This window comes from Melospiza georgiana, chromosome 7, assembly GCF_028018845.1.
Source record: "Melospiza georgiana isolate bMelGeo1 chromosome 7, bMelGeo1.pri, whole genome shotgun sequence".
NCBI classification, from domain to species: Eukaryota; Metazoa; Chordata; class Aves; order Passeriformes; family Passerellidae; genus Melospiza; species Melospiza georgiana.
The window spans coordinates 25,329,493-25,350,598 of NC_080436.1; the positions used below are offsets into that span (position 1 = coordinate 25,329,493).

The window sequence follows — 21,106 nt, forward strand, 5'->3', positions numbered from 1 at the left end:
TGCTCTGCACCCCGCACCCAGCCTTGCTCAAGGGCATGGCAAAAGCCTCCTCTTGCCCCAGGACAGATCATGCTGCCCCGTGGCTCTGTGGCACAGGCAGTACCCGGGAATGTGAAGCTGGGGCTGTTTTCGACTCTGGAGGCAGGGATGGACACTCTGGTGGCTTCTCACCGCCTGTGGGTCTGTGTGGCACCTCGTCAAAATAGGGGCTGAGGACCAGAGGTGTGCAGGGCCTTTGTGCTGAGCTCTAGGTCTCATCCCCACTGTCCCCCGTGGGCTGGGGTGGGGACACTTGGGGACACTGAGGCACAGGGATGTGCTAGAGGGGATGGGGACAATGCAAGGGGAGCCCACGACTCTTGGTAGCCCCTTTAGCGCTTTTACCAGGTAGCCCTTGCCGGACTGCTGGGGAAAGACAGTCCCCCTTTTCCCCATCCGCCCCTCTCTCAGGCTCTCTGCAGCCCTGTTTGCCCACGCCTTCCCCTCCTGGTGTCCCTGCAGGAGACGTCACCGTGTCCCACCATTCCTGTCCCATGGCATCACCTCGGGAAAGGGTTAATCAGCAGCCAGGAGACAGGGTAATAAATGGCCGTTATCTTGTTAATGAGCTGACATTAATTAGAGCCCAAGGTCCTGGGAGGAGCAGCTGATTTATTCTGTCATCCCGGGAGCAGGTTAGGGGCTGACTCCATGGAAAGGCCATTAACAGCCAGGAGGTGAGGCTGTGTTTTTGGGGAGAAGAGGTGTGTGCAAGGGTGTTCCTCCTCCTCACTCCTGCACCCCCAGACCCCAAACCTGGCTCTGTCCCCCACATGCAGCAGTTCTGGCGTTGGGACAAGACACAGTGAAGCCAAACCAGAAGATTGTGGAGGTGACAGGACAAATCAGAGCTGGGGGATCCCCCTGGGGCCAGGGGGAGGTGACCTTGGCTGTGCCAGAGATGTGTGACCCTGGACACAAGGTGCTGGAGTGCTGTGCAGGCCAAGGGCTGCAGAGTGGGGCTGTGGGGAAGCAGCAGGAGGGACACGGTGCATTCAGTCACTTCCCTGCTTTCCTGGATGATGCTGAGCTATGGAAGGTGCTGGCTTGTTTAGTCTCTCCCCCCAAAAGACAAGACCTGGGGTGAGGACAAACACTGAGGATGAGCCAAGGTGCTGCTCCTTCATTTGGGGGCCGTAGGATGAAGGAGATGTCTCTGAGGGTGCTGTGTGCTCCTGGTGTTTCAGACCCAGATGTTGGAGAGAGGTCAGGGGCTAACAGGACTGGAAATGCAGCATTATACTCTGAGTCCTTGTAAGAAATAGATCCAAGCTGTGTGTGTCCCTGTCACTCCAGTCCATGTGTGGACGTGTCACCCCATCCCACATGTCCCTGTTGCTCCATCCCCATGTGTTTACAAGGGGACAAGTCCTCTGTCTGCACCCTTGAGTACTTTTCAGTGCATTGCTGAATCCTGGGAACCCAGCAGCCCCAGGGCATCCCCTGCAGTGCTGAGGCCGGTCCTGAGGGGTGCTGCCAGTGTGCTGGGATCAGGTGTGACACTGCAGAGCTGCCCTGGCTCTTTGTGCTGGGGCAGGCACCCTCCCTGCCCTGCCAGCCTCCCTGTGCTGGTTTGCTATTCCCTGCTCCACAGTGGGAGCTGTTAACACGTTTTTCTGCTCAGCCTTGCCCTGTCCCATCCGAGATGAGGCTGCTTATTTGAGGAATTGCTTGGCTAAACAAACAGCTGCCCAGAGATCCCTGCAGGAGGCCTGTCTGGGAGGGACTGGGCCGTGCTTGCTTTCCCTGTTAACCCTTCCCTGGGGGCTGGTACCTGTGGAGGGAGGGTGGGTGCTGGGTACGGGGGCAGGGGCATGGAAGCACGGGGATTTCTGCATTCCAGGACAGAGCCCCACCTGTTGGACTGAGCAGCTGATGTGCAGGAGGCAGAAACCCTCAGGAGCCTGTGGCTGGCCTGGAAGTCTCTGAGGTGGGTAGGATTAGGCCAACCCGCATGAGAGGGGATCCAGGCAGGGACAGAGCATGGCAGGGACTGAGCAAGGACCCTGGAAGCAGGCAGGGAGGTGCCTTCACTGACTTGTCCTCTGTCACCATCAGAGCAGGGGGAGTCCCCTAAAGTCAGATGAGAAGCCCTGTGAGAATGCCCTGAGAGCATTTCTGCCCTGCTCCCATGGCAGTGTTTCTGCAGAGGGGACAGCCCCCACGCAAGCTGGGACCTCGGAGCTGCCCGTGCCAGATCTGACACAAGGTACACTCAGCTCCCACCACTGCTGGGCTGATTAAGACCGATTATCTGGTTGGTTAATGGCCCCAAGCCACTCACAGGTGACTTAGACTGTTCATTTAGTCACAAATCATGGCTGGGCTGGCAGTTTATTTACCTTCCCCACCAGCCTCCTGTGGCTTCCCAGACTCTGGAGATAGCGGGTGGCCTGGCTGTAAGGGGCAGGGCAAAGGCAACGTCCTGCTGTGGGCAATGGCCAGGGCTCCCACAAACCTGGGACACCCCAAAAGGGGCTCTTGCACCTAGCAATTCTTACCAGGGGCTCTGCCTGCTCAGGGATGAGGGTAGGGTGCTCCTACAGCCTCTCTTGTGGGGGAAGAGCTAGAAAAACACTTCTGAGCAGGCTTACATCCAGTCTCCAGAATTAGTGGTGACTCCAGGCTGTATTTCTCCACTAGCTGGGCACAGACTTTGGAAAGGCACAAGATGACCTGAGGCACCAGGTCCAGAGCAGCAAGATCTCTGCTTCCTCAGAGATGCTTTAACAAGGCTGACACACCGTGGGTTTCTTACTGAGAAGTCATTTCTAAAGGTGGAAAGCTCTTGGGGCTGTGACCTGTGAGTAGCTAATGCTTAGCAAACAGGTACAGCCATCCTGGAGACAGACAGGGAGCTCTTTCAACACCTGAGAGCCTAAATGGCCTGGTTAGAAATCAGGGTTTCTGTCATCTCTCTGGGATGGGCTGAGCCCTGATTCCTGCACAGTCTCTGTGCCAAAGGTAATTTCTATTGACTCAAGACAGGAGGTGACCCAAAGCTGACAGGAGGACCTGGTGCTAAACTGTCCATCTAGGAAAGCCCAAAATGAAAGGCTGGGTGAAAATCAAGACACCCCAGCATGGGTCATGTCATATATTGTGTCTGGGATGAAGACTCGATCCTGGGAAAATGGGAGTCTGGTCCCAGTTGGGAATTTTTTTATCAGGGTATGGATTTTCCTCGGCACCCTTGGCTTTGATCTTGGGGCAGTTGCATTTGCTGAGGGACATTACGTTGCTTCCCAAGGTGATACTGAGGAAGTAGTGGGGCTGTAAAACTGAACTGTGGTCCCAAATATTACCTGTGATCTCCATGGCTTCTTTCTGAGGGCTCAGGTACTGCTGGCAACAAATTGGGGAAGTATGTGCAGTGCTGTTGGTAGTGTTGTGGGACTCTGGAGCTGCTGAAAACTTGTGTACACCAGACCTGGGTGTCTTTGGTGGTCGTGTGGGGGTTTGTCCTTCTAGTTTTATTCCTGGTGCTTGACCTTACATGGATGGGAGTCACAATGGAGTCAATTCACTGCAGGCTATGGACACAGTAGGAGCTCCAGGTGTCTAGCTGTGTACCTTCCCATCAGCAGTAAAAAAGGCTTTGCAGGGTTCATGTGTGCCTGCAGGGGTGCTGCTGTGAGTGCTGCTTTCAGGTCACTCAAGGGGGACTGAGCTCTCCATGTCCAGCTGAGGCACATCCAGAAAATTCCCCCCAGGATACCGAGGCAGATTAAAGAATCCCAGGAAGCTCAGGGCTGTGTGAACACTCCTGGTGATGCCCCTTGCCCAGCGTGGGATGCTGTGATCAGGGTCTGCCCCAGAGAGGTGAGGGAGCCTGGGCAGCATGGAGCTCCTGCAGGTCTGCACTTTCTGGACAGAAACAGTCTAAGTGGTTAAAGTGGAGGTAGCTTTAGGGCACACTGAACACGAGGTGCATCAGGCAGGGGACAAATGGAGATACTGATGGGGTAGGTTTTAGCACAGAGGAGCTGTGGGGGGACTGGGAGCAAGATGGATGCTGACAGGGAACATATCCCCTCGAACTGCACCTCATCCTGAACTGGGGGGTTTCCTGGGAGAGCTTCTGTCCACAGGGCCCTCAAACTGGAGATCTCTGGCTGGTATCTTGGGGTCTGCCACCTGTGCCTGATGTTCAGGGTTGCCTTACACCCTCCTGTGCAGGAAGGATGCTGGGCAGAGGTGAGGGGCCAGGCCAAAGTCACATTCACTTATTACAATCCTCTGATTTAGTTAGCAACCAGGTGAGCTGTCACTGGAGGATTTGATGGATGGGAAAGAGAGTTCCCTCCTTCCTGAGGCGGGAAATGAAGCTAATCAGACCTCGGACACCTTAATCCAGCTCTGATCTGATTAATGACCCTGAACACTGTGAACTCATCAGCACCCTGGCATCTATCACTGCCTTGCATCCTGCCCCTTCTGCTGTCCACCACCCAGCCCAGCTCTTCTGCACACAACCATGGACACCATCTCCATGGGCTGTGTGCCAGCTGCTGTGGTCCTGGACAACCCTCTTAAAAGGTCTCAGGCTCTGCTCCAAATATTGCCACTCATCATCCCTCCATGATTTCTCTAGTTTTCTTTGTTCAGGTATTTCCAAATAAAGAAATAAGCCAGGTTCTACTGCTCTGTCAGCAAAGGTTTCTTGCTTGTGCAGTTCAAAGGCTGCAGCCTGGCTCGTTGCACTTGCATCACCCTGGCATCAGTGAATTGGGCACTAGCATGAGCTGCTGATCCTTGAGAGAGTTGCTTGTCTTTGGAAAACCTCCTTGGGTAGTGTAGGGGACTTCCATGAGGACAGTAAGGCTGTGACTAAGAGCTATGACCAGACCTCTCATTCAAGCCCTGCTCCCACTGCCTGAGCTACACACTGGGTACGGTCACAGATGGTCTCAGGGCTCGCCAGGAGTTACCTGGGCTGCCTACCTGCCTGGTAGGGTGATTGAGGCGCTGATTTCTCTGTTGTGACCCAGTCTCTGCTCCAGGTCTCAAGGCACCTTCCCTGTACAGAGCTAACAAACCATTGCAATCCTTGAAGTCAGTCCTGAGGGCTCAGGCGAGGAAGTGATGGCTCCCCCTTCCCATGCAGGCCATAGACCTGCAGTGGAACACTTGTCCTACCTTCACTGTGCTCTCTGTTCCCTGGATATCTCTCGTAGTTTCCCCCTGTGCTCAGGAGTCAGTCTGCTCTGCTCCTCCCCAAATCTTGTCCTGTCTGTGCCTGCTGCTTGGCTGTGCTGCCACTTCCCATGGCAGGAGGGAGAAGGTGCTTGGTGTCCTTTTGCTTGTGGGGACATTGGCTTGTGTGCTGGCAAAGCAGAGGGGGATGGAGTGGGGGGTTTTCTTTAGCCATTATTACATTTAGGCAGGACAATAGCAGCTGCCTTACTTCCCTTCCTAAGAGCATGACCCATCACAGAGCACAAAAAAAATCAGAGGCTTGTGTCACTATGTCAGAAGGACAGAAAAAAGTGGGAACTAGAGACAAACAGGAGTAGACCCTTAATGACAGAGATTCCTAAAAGCACATTTCACACATGCCCTTTGCTTCTCTCTAAAGGCAGGAGATCTGGAGCAGCCCTGCTCCTGCTTACCCACCATTCCCAGACCAGCCAAAGCTTTCCTCTCCATCCTTCCCAGGTGCTGTTCTCCAAGCTGTGTCTTGCCTAGGAAAGGTCAGACCAGGCAAATGAGTAACAATCTGCCTGTGTGAACCTGCTGGGCTGCATCTTGCACAGGCATGGCTGATGGAGGGTGGTGGTCCTTTGTGTGCCCAGCTCGGGTCTGTTGATCTCCCTGGATCACAGCAATGCAAACAGCACAGCTGGGGACAGGTGGTGATCCCAGGGCACGGGATGCTTGTGAGTGAGTGCCCCTCCTGCCCTCCCAGCTCAGCACTCTGCCCGGGGGCTCCACGGTGCCAGGGCAGCACTGGAGCCCAGCAGGGCTTTGCCTACATGCGCTGAAGTCTCTCCGTGTCTCCTCCAGTTGCTGTAACCACAGAGCTGCGTCCCTGCCACGGGGCTCTGGGTCAGGATGATGGGCTCAGCGCCCTGGGTGGGTCCTGGCCGCTGTGGGGACCCCTGGCTGTGGAAGGGCTGGGGAAGGGGCAGCGTGGCCCCGGTCAGTGCCTGGCGTTTGCCCACGGCTGCGGAAGCCGGAGGAGGGCGGCCGCTGGGGAGGGCGGGGGGCCGGAGCGGAGCCAATGGGGAGCTGGGGTAGGTGGAGAGGGGGTTAAAACCCACCCCGGTGCCGTCGGGCGAGCGAGTGCCGGGAGGCGGAGCGGAGAGGAGGGCTGCCCTCGAGGGCAGCCCCGCTGAGCGCGGCGCGGCCCGCGGGTGGATGCCCGCCGCTGCCGGGGCTCGCCCGGGGCTGGCCGGCCGGGCTGTGCCCTGGCAGGGGAGCGGCGCGGCGCCGGAGGGCTCGACGGCTCCTCACGGGGCACGGCCATGCACAAGCCCATGGAGAAGTCCCAAAACTTCCGCATCGAAGCGCTCCTGGCCGAGGAGCCGGCGCGGAGCGCCTCCCCGCCGGGGCTGAGCCCCGGGAGCCCCGCGTCGAGCCCCGGCCCCGCCGGGCGCTCCGACACCCCCTCACCGCGGGCGCCCCCGGCCGCCGCGCCCCTCGCCCCGGCCGGCTTCGTGCCCAAGCCCGGCTTGCTGCACCTCTCCGGCCCCGGGCTCGGCGCCCTGCCCGCCCTGTACCCCCCCGCCGTGTACCCGCTCCCGACCCTGGGGGGCCAGCACCCCGCGTTCGCCTACACCGGCATCCCGCACCTGCCGCCGCCCGGCGCCGAGCACCTGAAGGCGGCCGTGGCCGGCTCCTTCCCGCTGGAGCACTGGATCCGAGCCGGGATGCTGGTGCCGAGGCTCTCCGACTTCAACGGTGAGTGAGTGACCGGGCACCGACCCTCCCGTCGGGCGGAACGCGGCTCTGGGCCCTTCCGCCCCGGCGGCGTCCGCCGGCACATCAGGTGCGGCTCCGTCCGACAGCCCGGCACCGAGCGTTCCCGACCCCACCCCTTCGAGGCCCTCCGGTGGTCCGGGTCGGGAGCCCGCAGGGACCCTGAGCCCTCCGGCTGACCCCGATGCGCGGCTCGCTCTGTGTCCCGGCAGGGCAGGGCTGGGGAGGTGGAGTGTCCCGCTGCTGGAGACCTCCGAGGGCTGCGAGGCCCTGGCGAACAGATCCGAAGGGCAAAGTCTCGCCGTACGCGGGCCCGGTGTTCCGGCAGAGCCCCGAGGAGCGCTGCCCGCGCCGCCGGCGGCACAGCCGGACCGCGCCTACGCGGGCTCCGCGGGGCGGGAAGGAAACGAAAAGAGAGAAACGGCGGCAAAAAACAGCACCGGGAAACGAATAAATCCCTCCCGGTGTGTCTGGGAACGAACCCGCCCCAGTCCCGCTGCATGCGCGGCCGGATCGGGCTCCGTGCAGGGCCGGCGCTCCGGGTCCCGCTCGCCTCGTGGGATGAGCGGCCAGTGGAACCGGGCGGCCCGACAGCGTGCTCGGCTCCATCCCTGCCCCAGTCCCTCCTGGTGGGCACCACCAGGGCTCGGGCAGGCATCGGACCCCGCACTGCTGCCGTGGATCCTGCAGGGCACGGAAGGAACAAGAGCTGACTTGAGGCGCTGGTCCCGTTGGGGTCTGGCAGGTCTGGCACTCCTGGCGAGTGTGACCTGTGATCCTGCTCTGTGCTGGTCAGCGAAAAGATGGGCATTAAACCGAGCGTGACTGGTTAATACAGCCCCATCAGAATATCCAGATTTGTTAGCTGAATGTAAAAAAAAAATAAATTCCTAAAAATCTGGAAGCCCATTTGCAAAATAATAATAATTTTTAAAGGCTGGATAAATAATAGTGCAAAAATTTACAGAGAATTACTTGGGAAAAAACATATATTACTCCTACCTCAAACTATTCCTGGTCGGGTTAAAGGGAAACACGCTGTTTTTTCCCCACGCTGTCTCCCTTTATCTGGCTTTCCCTAGACTTTAGGAATGCTCCATCTGTGAATCTAGAGTTGTAGAATAAGCCTTCAGTGCTAGGGTTATGTATGCTCTTCAAAGATGTCACTAAGACAAAAAAAAAAAAAACAATCCTGATTAGTTGAAGTCTTTATTATTTATTGCATCTTCCTGCATCTCTGCAGAGGCCATGCTATCTTTGAAGGGTCTGGGTCTGTTGGTGAATCTCAGCATCCTGGTAGCTTCATACAGGGCTGTGTTTCACCGCAGTGGGAATGCTACACAGCATCTGATCTGTAGCCCTGAGTGCAGCTTCTGGCTGGGATAACATAGAGATATTTGTACATCAGCCCCATTCCTTTCAAAAGCAGCATTTGATCTTCAGCTGGTTGTATCCAAAACCTCACCAAAATCCCAAATTATTGGCATGAGAACAACTTGTGAAGGGAGCTCTGCAGAATGTGCTGGACCAGAATGTCAAAGGGTCTTGTGGGAAACACTGGGCAGGGGCTCCTATGGAAGTTCAGAGGGAAGAAAAGCAGTTTCTAGCCCAAGTGTTACTTACTTGGGTTCTGGAGATCCCAAAGCAGGGTAGACACCTTGAAGTGTAACAAGGATGCAGGAAAAGCTGCCAAAACCGTAAATTTTTAAATCAGGATGACCACTGCCTCATTCCATGTCCTTACTAAAAGGTGTTTGTTCCCAATTCCAGGGAGCCCTTTGCAGTGGGGATTCTTTCTCTCCATAGTGTCTTGTCAGGTACTTCAGCAATTCTTCTGCTTATCCATCTTCACATCCTTATTTCTGTCCATTGGTAACCTTAGGGTTCTTAAGGGTGTCTTCAGCCCTTGCCCCTGTGGGCTCGCTGAAGCTCTGAAGTCAGGTCATTTGCAGCATGCCTTCTCCTTGTACCAACAGCTGCAGGCTCCAGCTGCAGGCTGTGCCTGTGCCTGGGCTCAGATTGCCCCAGTGTGGTGGCAGTGCTTGGGGACAGGGACAGCAAAGGGCACCAGCCTAGGATCTGCTGCCTCCACAGCCCTTCCTCACCTCTCTGAGGAGTTGGGTGGGCTGGGCAGGAGCCTTCCTTCCATTGTTGGCACAGGGCTCCTGGGCTGCCTCTAGTTTGTGGGAGCCCCTGTCCCACCACCCAGCCTAGACAGACAGATGGACAGACCTGCCTGGCTGAAGTTTCCAGAGTGACCAACTACAAGTGTCAAGGCTGCTGTTGCCTGTCAAGTTTAACTCTCCCAGGAGCAGTGGGCAGGTGCTGTAAGAGATGAATCTGAAAGCATTCTAGGACATATTATGGATCATTCCAGGGGGTGATCACCCTTGGGATTTATTCAAAGGGAATTCCAGGAGTAAATTCTGGAGTAAATTCCGTCTTTGGGTGCATGTGTAGCAATGTTTTGCAGGTGTGGTCTGGTTTGATCTCCTAGAGACAGTCAGGAAGGGGGAAGCAGCAAGACAGCCCATGAACTGTAAGCTCTGTGGGTATTCATTGCACACATTTGCCCTGCTATCACCCGTGTGTGGGGCTGCCAGGGAGGCTGTCTGGGATGGTTGGCACCCCCAGGGCCTGGCCTGGGTGCTGGGCCCACTGAGAGGCAGGGTGAGCGCCTCTCCCTCCCTGGCTGTGTGTGCAGAGCCGCACGCGGTGCTGCTGCCTCTGCTGCAATGCGCACTCTGCAAGGCCTGGCTGCAGGAGCAGGCGTGCCCTTGCTGCAGGAAACAGGGATGCTGCCTGCCCAGGTTCTGCTATCCCCAGCCTGGATCCCTATCCTGGCCTTTGAGCACCTCCTGAAGCACCCAGGGGTAGCATTTGGCACTGGAATGCCAGGCCTATTAGTTTTTCTGGGAGCTGTGATTTATTTGCCTTGTTTGTCAGTGTGGAAATGTGGTGCAGTGGTGGGAGCCAGTGCACGGACCTGCTGCAGCTGAGAGCTGTAGAAGTGGGGAGCAGTGACAGACAGCTGTGGGCTCTCAGGAGGAGCAAAGGATCCTCTCTGAGGGACCCAGTGCTTAGATGGCTTTGCTGGCACACCACTTCCTTGCATCACCAACAACTTGATGGCCTGGAGCCCAGATCAGAACCTGCCCATGATGGCAGAGAGCTTGCTGATGGGCTGTGCTGGGACAGGAGAGCAGGCAGGATAAGTTTTATCAAACTTGTTCAAAAAGCAATGTCTTCGAAGGCTCACCAGGTGTACAGCGGTCTGGTTGGAAATACGGGCTGGGAAATTGCATGCAGCAATTGAGGTTTAATGGTGGAGCAAGCAAGGGGCTTGCAGAGGTAGCAAGTGCCCTTACACATGCTGCCCCACTGATAATGGCCAGGGCTCCTGGCAGGTCAGAAAAAGCCCGTGATGCTGACCCTGATGCTGAGACTACCTCCCTCCCTTGCAGCTCTGACATCCAGAGAAACACCTAAAGCAGTCAGGGTGTTAATTTCCTCTCCTTTATCTGCCAGACCACAAAGTGAAGTGAACTATAGTTAAACAAACCAAATTAAAAACAAGTGAGTTAATATCAACCTAGGATTACCCCTGTTATCAAGTAGGCGGAACTGTATCAAATAAACCAACAATTCTTTATAAGCTTTATCTAATTATCCAGGAGGCAGCTGCCTTGCAGAGCTCCTGGCCTCAGACTCAGAGGGCATTCCTGGCCCCAGGCCAAGCAGTTTATTTACTGATACTGCAGCCAGATGCCAGGCACCCTTCAGGGGGTCCAAGCCTTGCCAGGCTGAAGGGATGGTGAGACAAGCTCTGATCCTGGATGGAGATGGCTGAGCAGAAAATAAATCCTTTGGCAAGCAAAGGTGTGACACTGGGGCAGTCCCTGGTCTTCTGGTCGGAGCTGGGTAAGATGGAGAGCTTTCCCAAAGGGTAATACTTTGTGAGATGCTGATGGTGATGGGGATGGGTTCATAGCTTGGTGAGTGGAGAAGGTAGGCCCTGGGAGGCATGCTTGCTGTGCACCCCTTGGGAGGATTCTTTGTCCATGTGGCAGCCTGCCACAGGGCAGGGAGGGATGGGTCTCAGCAGAGCATGCTGGCAGTCTCAGCTTCTACCTCCTTCCTTGTTTCTTTTCCCAGTGAGAATCTGCCATCCTCTTCTGCCATCCTCTTCTGCCATACTCTCTCCACACAAAAGAGCTAGAGCCCTTTGGGAAAGGTAACAGCAGAGCTGATGCCACAGATGTTGATCATTCATGTCCATGAAAACCTGCTGCTGTGGGTGGCTGAAGGTCAGCTGTATTGCCTTGGGCTTTCTCAACGTGGTGTGGAGGCCAAACCTTGAACAAGTGACAGTGGGGAGCAGTGGGGATGGATAATTGTAGCTGCTGGAGGGTGTGTTGTCAGAGGAGGTCACAGATGAGGTGGCCAGCCACACTCTGTGGGCTGGGCACTGAACTGGTGCTGGCTCAAACTGTATAACAGCAGCACAGAGGGATTTGAGGATTGTTTGTTGGGGTTTTTTTGGTCATCATTGGGGCAGGAGGCAGAGTGAGTTTCCAAGGAAGTCGGGCTCTGTACAATATTTGTAATGGGTACACTGCCCTGAAACGGAATTGAACACTGAGAAGGAGAAATCAGGGCTGGCAGCAGGGCCATGCTCCAGAAATCAGTCCCCTGGATTGGTAGTTCTTTGGGCTATATCCTGTTTGGGTTTATTTGACTTTTGGACAAACTTTCTGTTCTTCTTTTCCCTGCTAGACCAAGTAGTCCTCAGCAGCTCACCTGGGGAAAAATTAGTCTCTTGAGATGGTGTTGTCAAAGCAGGCTGCCTTCCAGGCTCCTCTGAAGCTGGACAGATCAAACTTGCATTGCTTTTAGGATTGAGATTCTTCTGTGAGGCACTTCTGTGCCTCTACTCTTCCTGCATCTGGTTTTAGTCTGGTCACATATGACCTTGATAGAGGAGGCACAGAGGAGCCTTTCAGGTTGATCTGAAGGATTTCTGTGCTCTCTGGAGCCAGGACACAATGCCCTAGGAGTTGAGCCCTGGGCTCTCTGTTTTGGAGTGGGGAATTCAGACTGGGAATATGATATCTCTTCACTCCTGGACCCTCCAGGTCCAGAAAGCTCAGAACTCCTGGATTTTTGGATGCTGAGAGGGCACAACCTCTTCTCTTCTCTTTCCCCAAAACATTCTCTAGAGACCATGCTCGGAAAGAGGAATTGATCAGAGGGGCCCTTCCCTGACCTGGTGCAGCCAAACTGCACAGGGCAGCCTCGTTGCAGGGAGGGATTCTGGGGCTCCAGATGCTCCAGCCACCCTCCTGTCTCTGTCAGCAAAGGAGGCTCACTGGGACCCAGAGTCCTTGGGCTGCTGGACACTGCCTGGGGCTGCTTTGTGAGGTACCCCCACCGACAGAATGAATTTCCCCTTCAGTTGTCTCTGATGCATCTCTGGGCTTTCCCTCCCTGAGGAGCTGCAAACGATGTTAGCTTGGGCTGCCCCATCCCTGCAGATGCTCGTTCCCATAATACCTCCTTTTCTTAGCCAGAGGAAGCTTTTGCAGACCTGTTTGGTCCCATGTTTCCATGGGGGATTTGTACAGCCCGAGCATCCACAGCCAGTCAGAGCCCAGATGGCTGTTGAACTCTGCAGAGCTGAGACATCTCTCATCTCTGTTTTGTACTGGAAATCTTTTGAACCTCTCATTCAGTTTTAGCCTTGAATATGTTTCCTATGCGAAATAATGCATCGTGTGTCAGAATCATTGGCACAGTGTGCCTCTGTTTGGTCAGTCCCTTGTTTAACTGGCCAGTGGCTGCAAGGTGGGTCCCACAGACTGTCTCTCCTGGCACTGAGGGGCTACAGGCAGAAGAAGGGGTTGTGTCTGTCCTGCTCCCAGGAGGCATTTGCACAGCCCTAGCCCAGCCTGTGTTCTAACTGCTTGACCCAGAATCCGGGTACTTGGGATCAAACCTGTGTTGTGATCACTTAACAGCTCTTTCATAAATTCCTGCCCCATGCGTCATCGCTGTGTTTGTGAAGGGCTCGGGGGACACCTCGGGAGATGGGCAGGTTGGGATCAAAGCTGGAATCTGGGGGAGATAACATGAATGGTGCCCCATGTCCAGCAGAGTGGGTGAGTTGGAGTGGCCCTTGCCAAGCACTGCGCACTTTTGGGGCCAGGATGCTCCAGGATCTTGTTGCCCTAGATGTGGCAGCAGGGATGTGCCAAGGTCCTTCTGCATTAGTGCCCACCACCACCTCCTGCCATTCTCCCCCACGCCCCTCCCTGCTGCTCCAGCCCTTCATTCCCAGCTGCAAACCCCTGGGATTGCCACCATGGTGCTGGGAGAAGCAGTAAAAGCTGAACCCCAGGGGGACAATAAAGGCAGTGGAGAGGAGATAAGCGAGGATCAAACAGAGAGCGGCAGCCACCCCGTGCTGGACTCTCAAAGGTGCCTTTGTTCTGCTGCCTCCTGGTTCAGCGCCGCTCTGCCTTCAAGGGCTGCAGGCGAGATAGCGGCGCTCAGGGCAGCCCCAGCACAGCCCCTGGCCGTTGAGCTGCCACCTGTGCGGCCCAGCAATAAAAAAAGAGAATTAATTTCAGTCTCAGCACTGATCCCAGTTGTACACCGAGGCCTGATAACGTATCTCGCTGGTTCCTATCAGGCAATAAAGCCATTATTGGGGTGGGAGATGATGGAGACATTCACCTTCCTCCTCATCCTGGGTTTGCTGAGGGTTTGTCCCCCTACCAGTGTGCTGTCCCCTGACCCCCACCCGCTGTCTGCTCTACAGCTGCCCCGCAGTCTGGTTTGATGGGGAAGTGCCGTCGGCCCCGCACAGCATTCACCAGCCAGCAGCTCCTGGAGCTGGAGAACCAGTTCAAGCTCAACAAGTACCTGTCCAGACCCAAGCGTTTTGAGGTGGCCACGTCGCTGATGCTCACTGAGACACAGGTACCTTGCCCTGGGGGGATGGAGCATAGCACCATGGAGCTGCCATGGGGGCAAGGCAGGGTCATGGGCAGTGCTAATGGCATCAGTCCCACACCCCACTGCTCCCATCAGTGCCCCTTCAGAGCATCTCTTGCAGACACCTGCCTGGTGGGCTCCAGGTGAAGGGCATCCCAGATATACTGCTCCTCTTTTCACCTGGCACCCCCAACTTGGATTTCAGAGCCTTCCCATCCTTCAGCATGCTGTGGGAGGGATCTTTTTGTGGGGCTAATATGAAAATGTCTCTGTGCATATCCTTGGCTGGATGGGAGGAAAGGCAGCAGCCCCCATTATTCCTATCCCTGTGACAACCTCATCCTCTTTGTACATACCTGTAGCACCACCATGGGATGCCCCACAATGAAGAGGTTTTGGGGGAACCCTCCCTGCAGGGAAGGTGAGGGGGTGAGTGGGGACAGGATGCAGCAGGGTACATCCTCTCCCCTGGGGCTTTCCCTTGGCAGGTGAAGATCTGGTTCCAGAACCGCCGCATGAAGTGGAAGCGGAGCCGCAAGGCCAAGGAGCAGGGGGCTCAGGTGGAGCCTGAGAAGCAACGAGGGCTCAGCAAAACCTGTGAGAAGCTGCTGCCCGGCGAGCCCCAGGGACAAGCTGCCAAAAGCCCCGAGTTCATGGGGCACAGCCCTGACTCGGGCTTCCTGCACTGCAGCGCCGCCGAGCTGAGCTATGGCCAGGACTCATCTTGCTCGGGGGGCGAGGAAGAGGAGGAGGACGAGATGGGCGCCACAGAGAGGAAGATTGGCTCTGTGTTGTGAAAGGCGAATGGAGCCAGCTGGGGAGAGGGGCCAGGCTGTGTTGTGGGGGTTCTCTTTGCTGGCAGACACAGACTGTGCCTGGAAGGAGCAGGGGGCCGCAGGGCACCTGCCACCCTTTAACTTATGTGTGTTTGGATCCTATTTAACTTGTAATTATTCCTCTGTGTGTATCTGGAGGAGTCCCCAGATCCCTCCCCTATAAAGCTGTTATCTGGATGCCTGTGCTTTTCCTTAGGGGACAGGAAAATCCCCTGTCCTGCTCCTGTGCTGTCCTACCAAGTCTCTGGGGAAAAGGTGGGGAGAGCAGACCTGGACAGCTGGCAGGCTGCTGGCACAGCTGCAAGAGGGAGACCCAGACCCTTCTTTGACTGCACTGCCACTTCCCTACAGATATGACAACGCCTGGAGCAGCACATGCAGTGTGGTGCCAGCTTGTCCTTCCCCTTGGTGGCATGAAGAGCTGGCAAGGATGCCCAGGTTGCATGCCAGCCTGCCTTGCCTCCTCCTGCACCAGTACATCCCTGGTAGGGTCTGTGCTTTGCAGGGAAAACTGTCCTGGGAAGCAAAGCTGATGCTGTTTTCCATGCTGCAATTGGCCTGCTTGCATTGGCGTGGCATTGTCCCAAATAAACGTGGGGAAAGGGAGGCAGGAAAGTGCTCAGGCTGTGAAGGCTCAGTGCTGTGGTGAGCTCCCCTTGCCCCCTGGTGATGCTTAACCTCTCTAGGTTCTTCTCTGGGCTTGTTTCATTGAGCTCTTGGGATGTTGCTCACTCTGACTGGGCTGAAATCAACCCGTGGCAGGAGGATGGTGACTGAGACCCTGTTCCACTTCCCTGGAAACACTGGGGTTGAGCCCTGACTCCCTGTAAGTCAGCAGGCTGCCCGTGTCCTCACAGGATGCTGGAGGGTCCTGGAAGATCTCCCGTGCTTCCTGTGCCTTTGTGGCTCTCCCCTTGGGGAGCTGAGATGGCCGTGGAGGCAGAGGGGCTGCGCTGCTTCAGCACTGCACTGCGCCGGGAGCTGCAGGGGTGGAGCGGGCTGGGCCGGGCGGGGTGACCCTTCCCAGACAGACCGTGATGTCCCTCTGTCCCACACCCTGCTGTCCTGTCCCCTCCCCGGCTCTGCTGAGCGTGCAGGGAGGGCTGTCTGCCCCGGGACTTGTGCTGGGGTGGGAATCGCTGAAGCACAGCAGCCCCTGTGGAATCCTGGCCGTCTCTGGCAGTCAGTCGGTGACAAAGGGACAGGTAAGCGTTGGTGTCACACATCGCAGGGCTGGGAAAAGCCCGTCGGTGTCTGGGGGCCGCACCCTGGGCAGGGGGACAGAGGGGTGGGCAGGGGAAGCAGGTGACAGGAGAGAGGAGCGTGGAGACGGACGGACGGACGGACTGATGGATGACGGTCCTGTGCGGGGGGACAGTGACCCACAGTGGCTGCTGGCAGCTCAGCAGTTTCCCCCGGGCACATGGCATCCTCACTGCCCAGGTTCCCTCTCCCCTGGCAGTCCCTCTCAAGACTCGCAGGTCTCCAGATGCCTGGAATTGCCCCGTGGGGATCTCTGGTTCTGGGAGGCTGCAGCCCTTGCTCCAAGGGGGGAGGTGTGAGCTGGGGCAGCAGCAGGTGCCAGGAGCCTGCCATGGGTGTGTAATGTGGGGCAAGAGAGAAATAAATGTGGTGTAGGGGGAAGAAATACAAGGAAAGGAGGAAGGGAAGGGGAAGCATGAAAGGATGGTACCCAATTCCCTGCCATTGCCGTGTCGAGACAACAGAGGAGGAGAGACCCATTGCTCCAGGAGAGCTGTGCCAGCTCCCAGCACAAACGCAGGACTGGGCACAGAAATGCTGGCACCTGCCAGCCCGTGGCTGCATGAGCATCAGGGCCAAAGACATCTATCAATCCCCTGATGTGCAGCCTGGCTCAGCAGCAGACCACAGGGAGTACTACACACTGGAGCAGGGCTGAAAGGGGGGACGGGGATGGTAGAGGCAGAGAGGAAAAGGCAAGAAGGAAAGCAACAGAAGTGCCAGGGAGGAGGAGGGGAGCTGAAGGCATGTCACAGGCTTAAAACATTCACCTTGATGGGCCGTGACAGGTTTAATTTGCAGAGTACAATCGTTAAAGTGATGGATGGGAGGCGTTCATCTCGCGCCTGCTGCACTCAGGCCCACCGTGGCTGCAGGAGGGTTTGTTTTGTTGCTGTTATTTATGAGCTTGTTTCTGGAGGAGCCAGGCACTCGTCCAGAGCTAGGGGGACAAAGGAGGGGACACAAGTGATGCTGGAAGAGTTAGAGTGCTGATTTACAGCCGGGCTGCTTAGCTGGATGACTCATTTGTAAACACTGACAAATGCCATTAAAGCTGCATCTCCTTCCTGCCTCTGCCGGGCACCCTCCCTGTGCGGTTTGATGCGGCCAGCCCCGCTCTCCACCAGAGCTGCCTGCGCACCCTGGAGGCACTATCTGTCTCTCTCCACCGGAAAAATGAAGGTCCTGTCTCCCTGAGGGTCATGCAGGGCACTGGGAAGATGTAGGACTGTCCCTAGGATGGTGGTGGTGGTGCCCCATGAGAATGACACCTGATGGGCTCACACAGTCAGGGCTCTCCATCCTCTGTGCCTTTGCTGGTCTTGACCCCGTAACTACTTTTGGCAATGATAACAACTTGTTACCTGTGTCACCAACGCTCCAAGGAGCTTAGGGTGACCTGGCCCCATTAAGGTGTCACTCCATCCCTATAAGAGCACCCTCCAGCCTGATGCACCTGTGACCCTTTGCCACCCAGCAATTCCCACACTCATCCATCCGACCCATCCACGGACTTCACGGCCCCTCTTTGTTGGCTCAGCACCAGCAAAAATCCTCAACACCCCTCGCCGCACGCTCTCTCCCGCACCCCTGCATCCCTCCCTCCTTCCCCCGCCCTCCTCCATCTCCGTGCCCCTGAACGTCCCATCTGTCCCTGATGTCTGTCTCCTCCCTGCACCCCTGAGAACCCCTCACGGCCTCCTTCCCGGAGGGGTGCGGAGAGCTCGGTGCTCTCCGGACCCCGCCGGGCTCAGCCCGCGCCTTCTCCCTGCCCCGCTCCCGTTCCATCTCCGCCTCCCTGCGCGTCCCTCCGCCGCCCCCTGGCGGCCGCCGCTGCCCGCGCGGATTGACCCGAGCCGGCCGCCGTCGTCGCTCCGGGAGCCGCTGCAGCCGCGTCCGGTCTCCATGGCAACGCGGGCCGGCCCGCACGGCGCTGAGCGGCCGCCACCGGCACCGGCACCGGCAGCGAGGTGCCCCGGGCTCCCGGTGCTCTAGGGAGCCGGGCTGGGATCGAGGGAGCCGGCCGGGCCCGGGGGCGGTGGTGACTCGGGGCTCGGGCTTCTGCTCCGCTCCGGGGGCAGCCGGGTCATGCTGGAGATGGCCGTGCCCCAGGGAGCTGGGCGGGCGCTCGCTGTGGGGAGCGGGGTCCCGCCACACTCATCCACACGGGGCTCGGGGCGGCCAGGCCAGGCCGCAGGGCACAGCCGTGCTGTACGGTGCTCTGTGGGCCGGTAGTGGGCAGGGCTGTGCTGCCCAGCGCCAGGGAGAGCCCCTCCGCAGGGGCTGGGCTGTGACCCACATGGGGACAGCCGTGCGCTCTGGAGAGGGCTGCACCGGGGACACAGCGGGGCTGGGGACACAGCGGGGGCTGGGGACAAAGCGGGGCTGGGGATACGGCGGAGGCTGGGGATACAGCGGGGGCTGGGGATACAACGGGGGCTGGGGATACAACGGGGCTGGGGACAGAGCGGGGCTGGGGACACAGCGGGGCTGGGGACAGAGCGGGGGCTGGGGACACAACGGGGCTGGGGACACAACGGGGGCTGGGGACACAGAGGGGGCTGGGGACACAGCGGGGGCTGGGGACACAGCGGGGCTGGGGACAGAGCGGGGGCTGGGGACACAACGGGGGCTGGGAACACAACGGGGGCTGGGAACACAACGGGGGCTGGGGACACAACGGGGCTGGGAACACAACGGGGCTGGGGACACAACGGGGCTGGGGACACGGCGGGGGCTGGGGACACAACGGGGCTGGGAACACAACGGGGGCTGGGGACACAACGGGGCTGGGGACACGGCGGGGGCTGGGGATACAGAGGGGCTGGGAACACAACGGGGCTGGGGACACAGCGGGGCTGGGGACACGGCGGGGGCTGGGGATACAGAGGGGCTGGGAACACAATGGGGCTGGGGACACAACGGGGGCTGGGGACACAACGGGGCTGGGGATACAGCGGGGGCTGGGAACACAACGGGGCTGGGGACACAGCGGGGCTGGGGACACAGCGGGGCTGGGGACACAGCGGGGCTGGGACACGGCGGGCGCTGCTCCCGGCAGGGAGGGGGCTCAGCGCCCCCAGCAGCCTGAGCAGGGCCGTGGGTCGCTGGGAGTGCCCGGCTTTTGGCAGCAAAGGGTTTGTGGCCGCAGGAGCAGCGCGTGTGAGGACTTTTCCCTCTTGTTTCTCAGATGCTTGCTGAGCTGCATGATGAGCCCCAAAACTCTGACTGTTTTTGGAAGAGTGGCTATGACAGGAAGGTGAGCGAGGAGCAAAGAGTGCTACTGACTTGGGTGGGTTGTCTGGCAGGCTGGGAGAGGAGAAACATGAAAACGCCTTTCATCACACTTTTTAGTATCTGCTCCCTCTGCTGTTTGGGCTGTGGCCAGGAGGTGTCCTCTCTGGAGCCCGTAGCAGGGCTTTTGGAGACTCCTGCAGTTTTGCCGCGGGGTGGCTCCTCTCATCCGCTGCCAGAGTCAGAACCCCTTAGCGTAGAGAAAGGGCTGTTTAAGTGATTTCTCCTCCCTTCCTCCCAAACTGCTACTCCCTAAGGTGTCTCCAAGAGAGGCAAAGAAGAAGAAAGCCATATTCTGGGGCATTGAGGTCCCTGAAACACTCAGTTGGCATGACTGGAAACTTGGAAAAGAGGTGATCAAACACCTGACCTTGAAAAATGTTCACAGGAAAGCCCAGAAGCTCAGTTACAGGTGCGTGGGAAGTTTGTTTGTCCTTTGTACTCCTCACGCTCTCTCTGCATCCTCACTCCTGCTGTATCAGTCACATCTGCACCTTTTCTCAGATTCACCTTCCCTCTCTCCCCTTGAGTGCTGTGCAGGAGACAATGGGTGCACCCTTACGTAGCAGGACAGAAACCTGCTAATTCAGAAACACGGGCCTTGTTCCTGGCAGAAGTCTGTTAAATGAAATGCCTTGTTTTAAATTCTGTTTTGCTGATACTTCTGTCTGTGAGGCATTTCCAGTCTAGTGAGATTTTAATTGTGGATGTATGCCAGCCAGTCACTAGTGCGACCTAAAACCATTGCTCCCGGAGTCCCTCTGCATGCTGAGCCATTCCAGCAGTCCCTGTGACCCTCCCTGCTCTGAAACTCAAATGTGTCTGCCCTATGTGGTGTGCTCATACTGCATGTCCTGAAAACATAAAACATTGTTCAAGGAAGGGGTGGGTGCTTCGAGATGGGAATAGGTTTTCAGGACACCGGCGTTCTGTCCCTCTCTACTGTTTTGCTGCCAAAGTACCCCTGGGGTCCAGCATGTAAAGTGCTTTAAAATTGTGGGGTCTGGAGATGTTGGTTATTTATTCTCTTTTCTGCTCACTGAAGCTGCCCACTCTCAGACAAAATCTCTTGTTCTGGTTTTGTTGCCTAGAGCTCCTTCCACGCCGTCCTTCCTCACCGTTTTCCCGCAGCCCATCACTCTGAACCCCGGCATGTCTGTGAGCCTGCCTGTGGTTTTCCGGCCCAGTGAAAAGGTAAAGCAGCACCATCACAACTGCCCTCGGTGCTCAGGCTGCACTCTGGGGGACAGCAGTGGGCTTCTGCCTCTCTTGTCCTTTCTGATTTGTTCTCACTTGAATGAATGAGTCCTTGGGGGAATTCCAGCATAGAAGGAGTGGGCAGAATGGCCTTCCTGATCTCTCCACATCTTCATTACCTGAGGGAGTCCTAATCCCTGACTTCTCTGCAGAGTTTCCAGTAGTTATGAGAGGAATCCTCACAAAAAGTATTATTCCCAGTTTTTCATGTACTACTTCTGCCTTTCAACTCAGTAAGATAAAGTGCTTAAACCGTCCCCACCGGTTTGATCCCAAGGGAGCACATTTGGGTGGTTTTAGTGCAGAACCTTGGGCTGAGGGGCTCACTTTCTGCCTTCCCACAGGAGATTCCAAACCCTCTACATTCAAGGGCTACCTGTTTTCTAAGGGCTATGTCAGGGGCCGCCCTTCTTTTGGATGGAGGGTGTTTCTGTAAGCTTTATTTTAAACAGCAATTGTTCTTTTTATCCAGACCCTTTTCTTATTTTTCAGGTTGTTTG

The 21,106-nt window shown here is 57.0% G+C and overlaps 2 protein-coding genes across 7 annotated transcripts in view; both read left to right on the top strand.

Annotated features, from left to right (window-relative positions):
- The first annotated feature begins 6,506 nt into the window (after nucleotides 1–6,506).
- Nucleotides 6,507–14,753, top strand: LOC131085864 (motor neuron and pancreas homeobox protein 1-like). The gene is made up of 3 exons (XM_058028381.1): nucleotides 6,507–6,942; nucleotides 13,781–13,941; nucleotides 14,445–14,753. The coding sequence occupies exons 1-3, from the start codon at nucleotides 6,507–6,509 to the stop codon at nucleotides 14,751–14,753; spliced, it is 906 nt and encodes a 301-aa protein (XP_057884364.1).
- Nucleotides 14,754–19,178: 4,425 nt separating this feature from the next.
- Nucleotides 19,179–21,106, top strand: part of CFAP65 (cilia and flagella associated protein 65) — a 31,110-nt gene continuing 29,182 nt past the window's right edge. For 5 of the 6 annotated variants that reach the window (XM_058027870.1, XM_058027869.1, XM_058027871.1 and 2 more), the window contains exons 1-3: nucleotides 19,179–19,314; nucleotides 19,607–19,761; nucleotides 20,441–20,543. In XM_058027870.1, the coding sequence (XP_057883853.1) occupies nucleotides 19,246–19,314; nucleotides 19,607–19,761; nucleotides 20,441–20,543 (327 nt within the window). In that variant the 5' untranslated portion in view covers nucleotides 19,179–19,245. Of the gene's footprint in view, nucleotides 19,315–19,606; nucleotides 19,762–20,440; nucleotides 20,544–21,106 lie in introns of those variants that run through there. The other variant, XM_058027872.1, reaches the window with a different exon arrangement.

Bases quoted from the DNA above. Each gene is read 5' to 3' on its own strand.
- LOC131085864 (XM_058028381.1), top strand. From the start codon at position 6,507: ATGCACAAGCCCATGGAGAAGTCCCAAAACTTCCGCATCGAAGCGCTC. The intron at 6,943-13,780 runs GTGAGTGAGTGA...TCTGCTCTACAG, and splicing joins GAGGCTCTCCGACTTCAACG to CTGCCCCGCAGTCTGGTTTG. The intron at 13,942-14,444 runs GTACCTTGCCCT...TTCCCTTGGCAG, and splicing joins TGATGCTCACTGAGACACAG to GTGAAGATCTGGTTCCAGAA.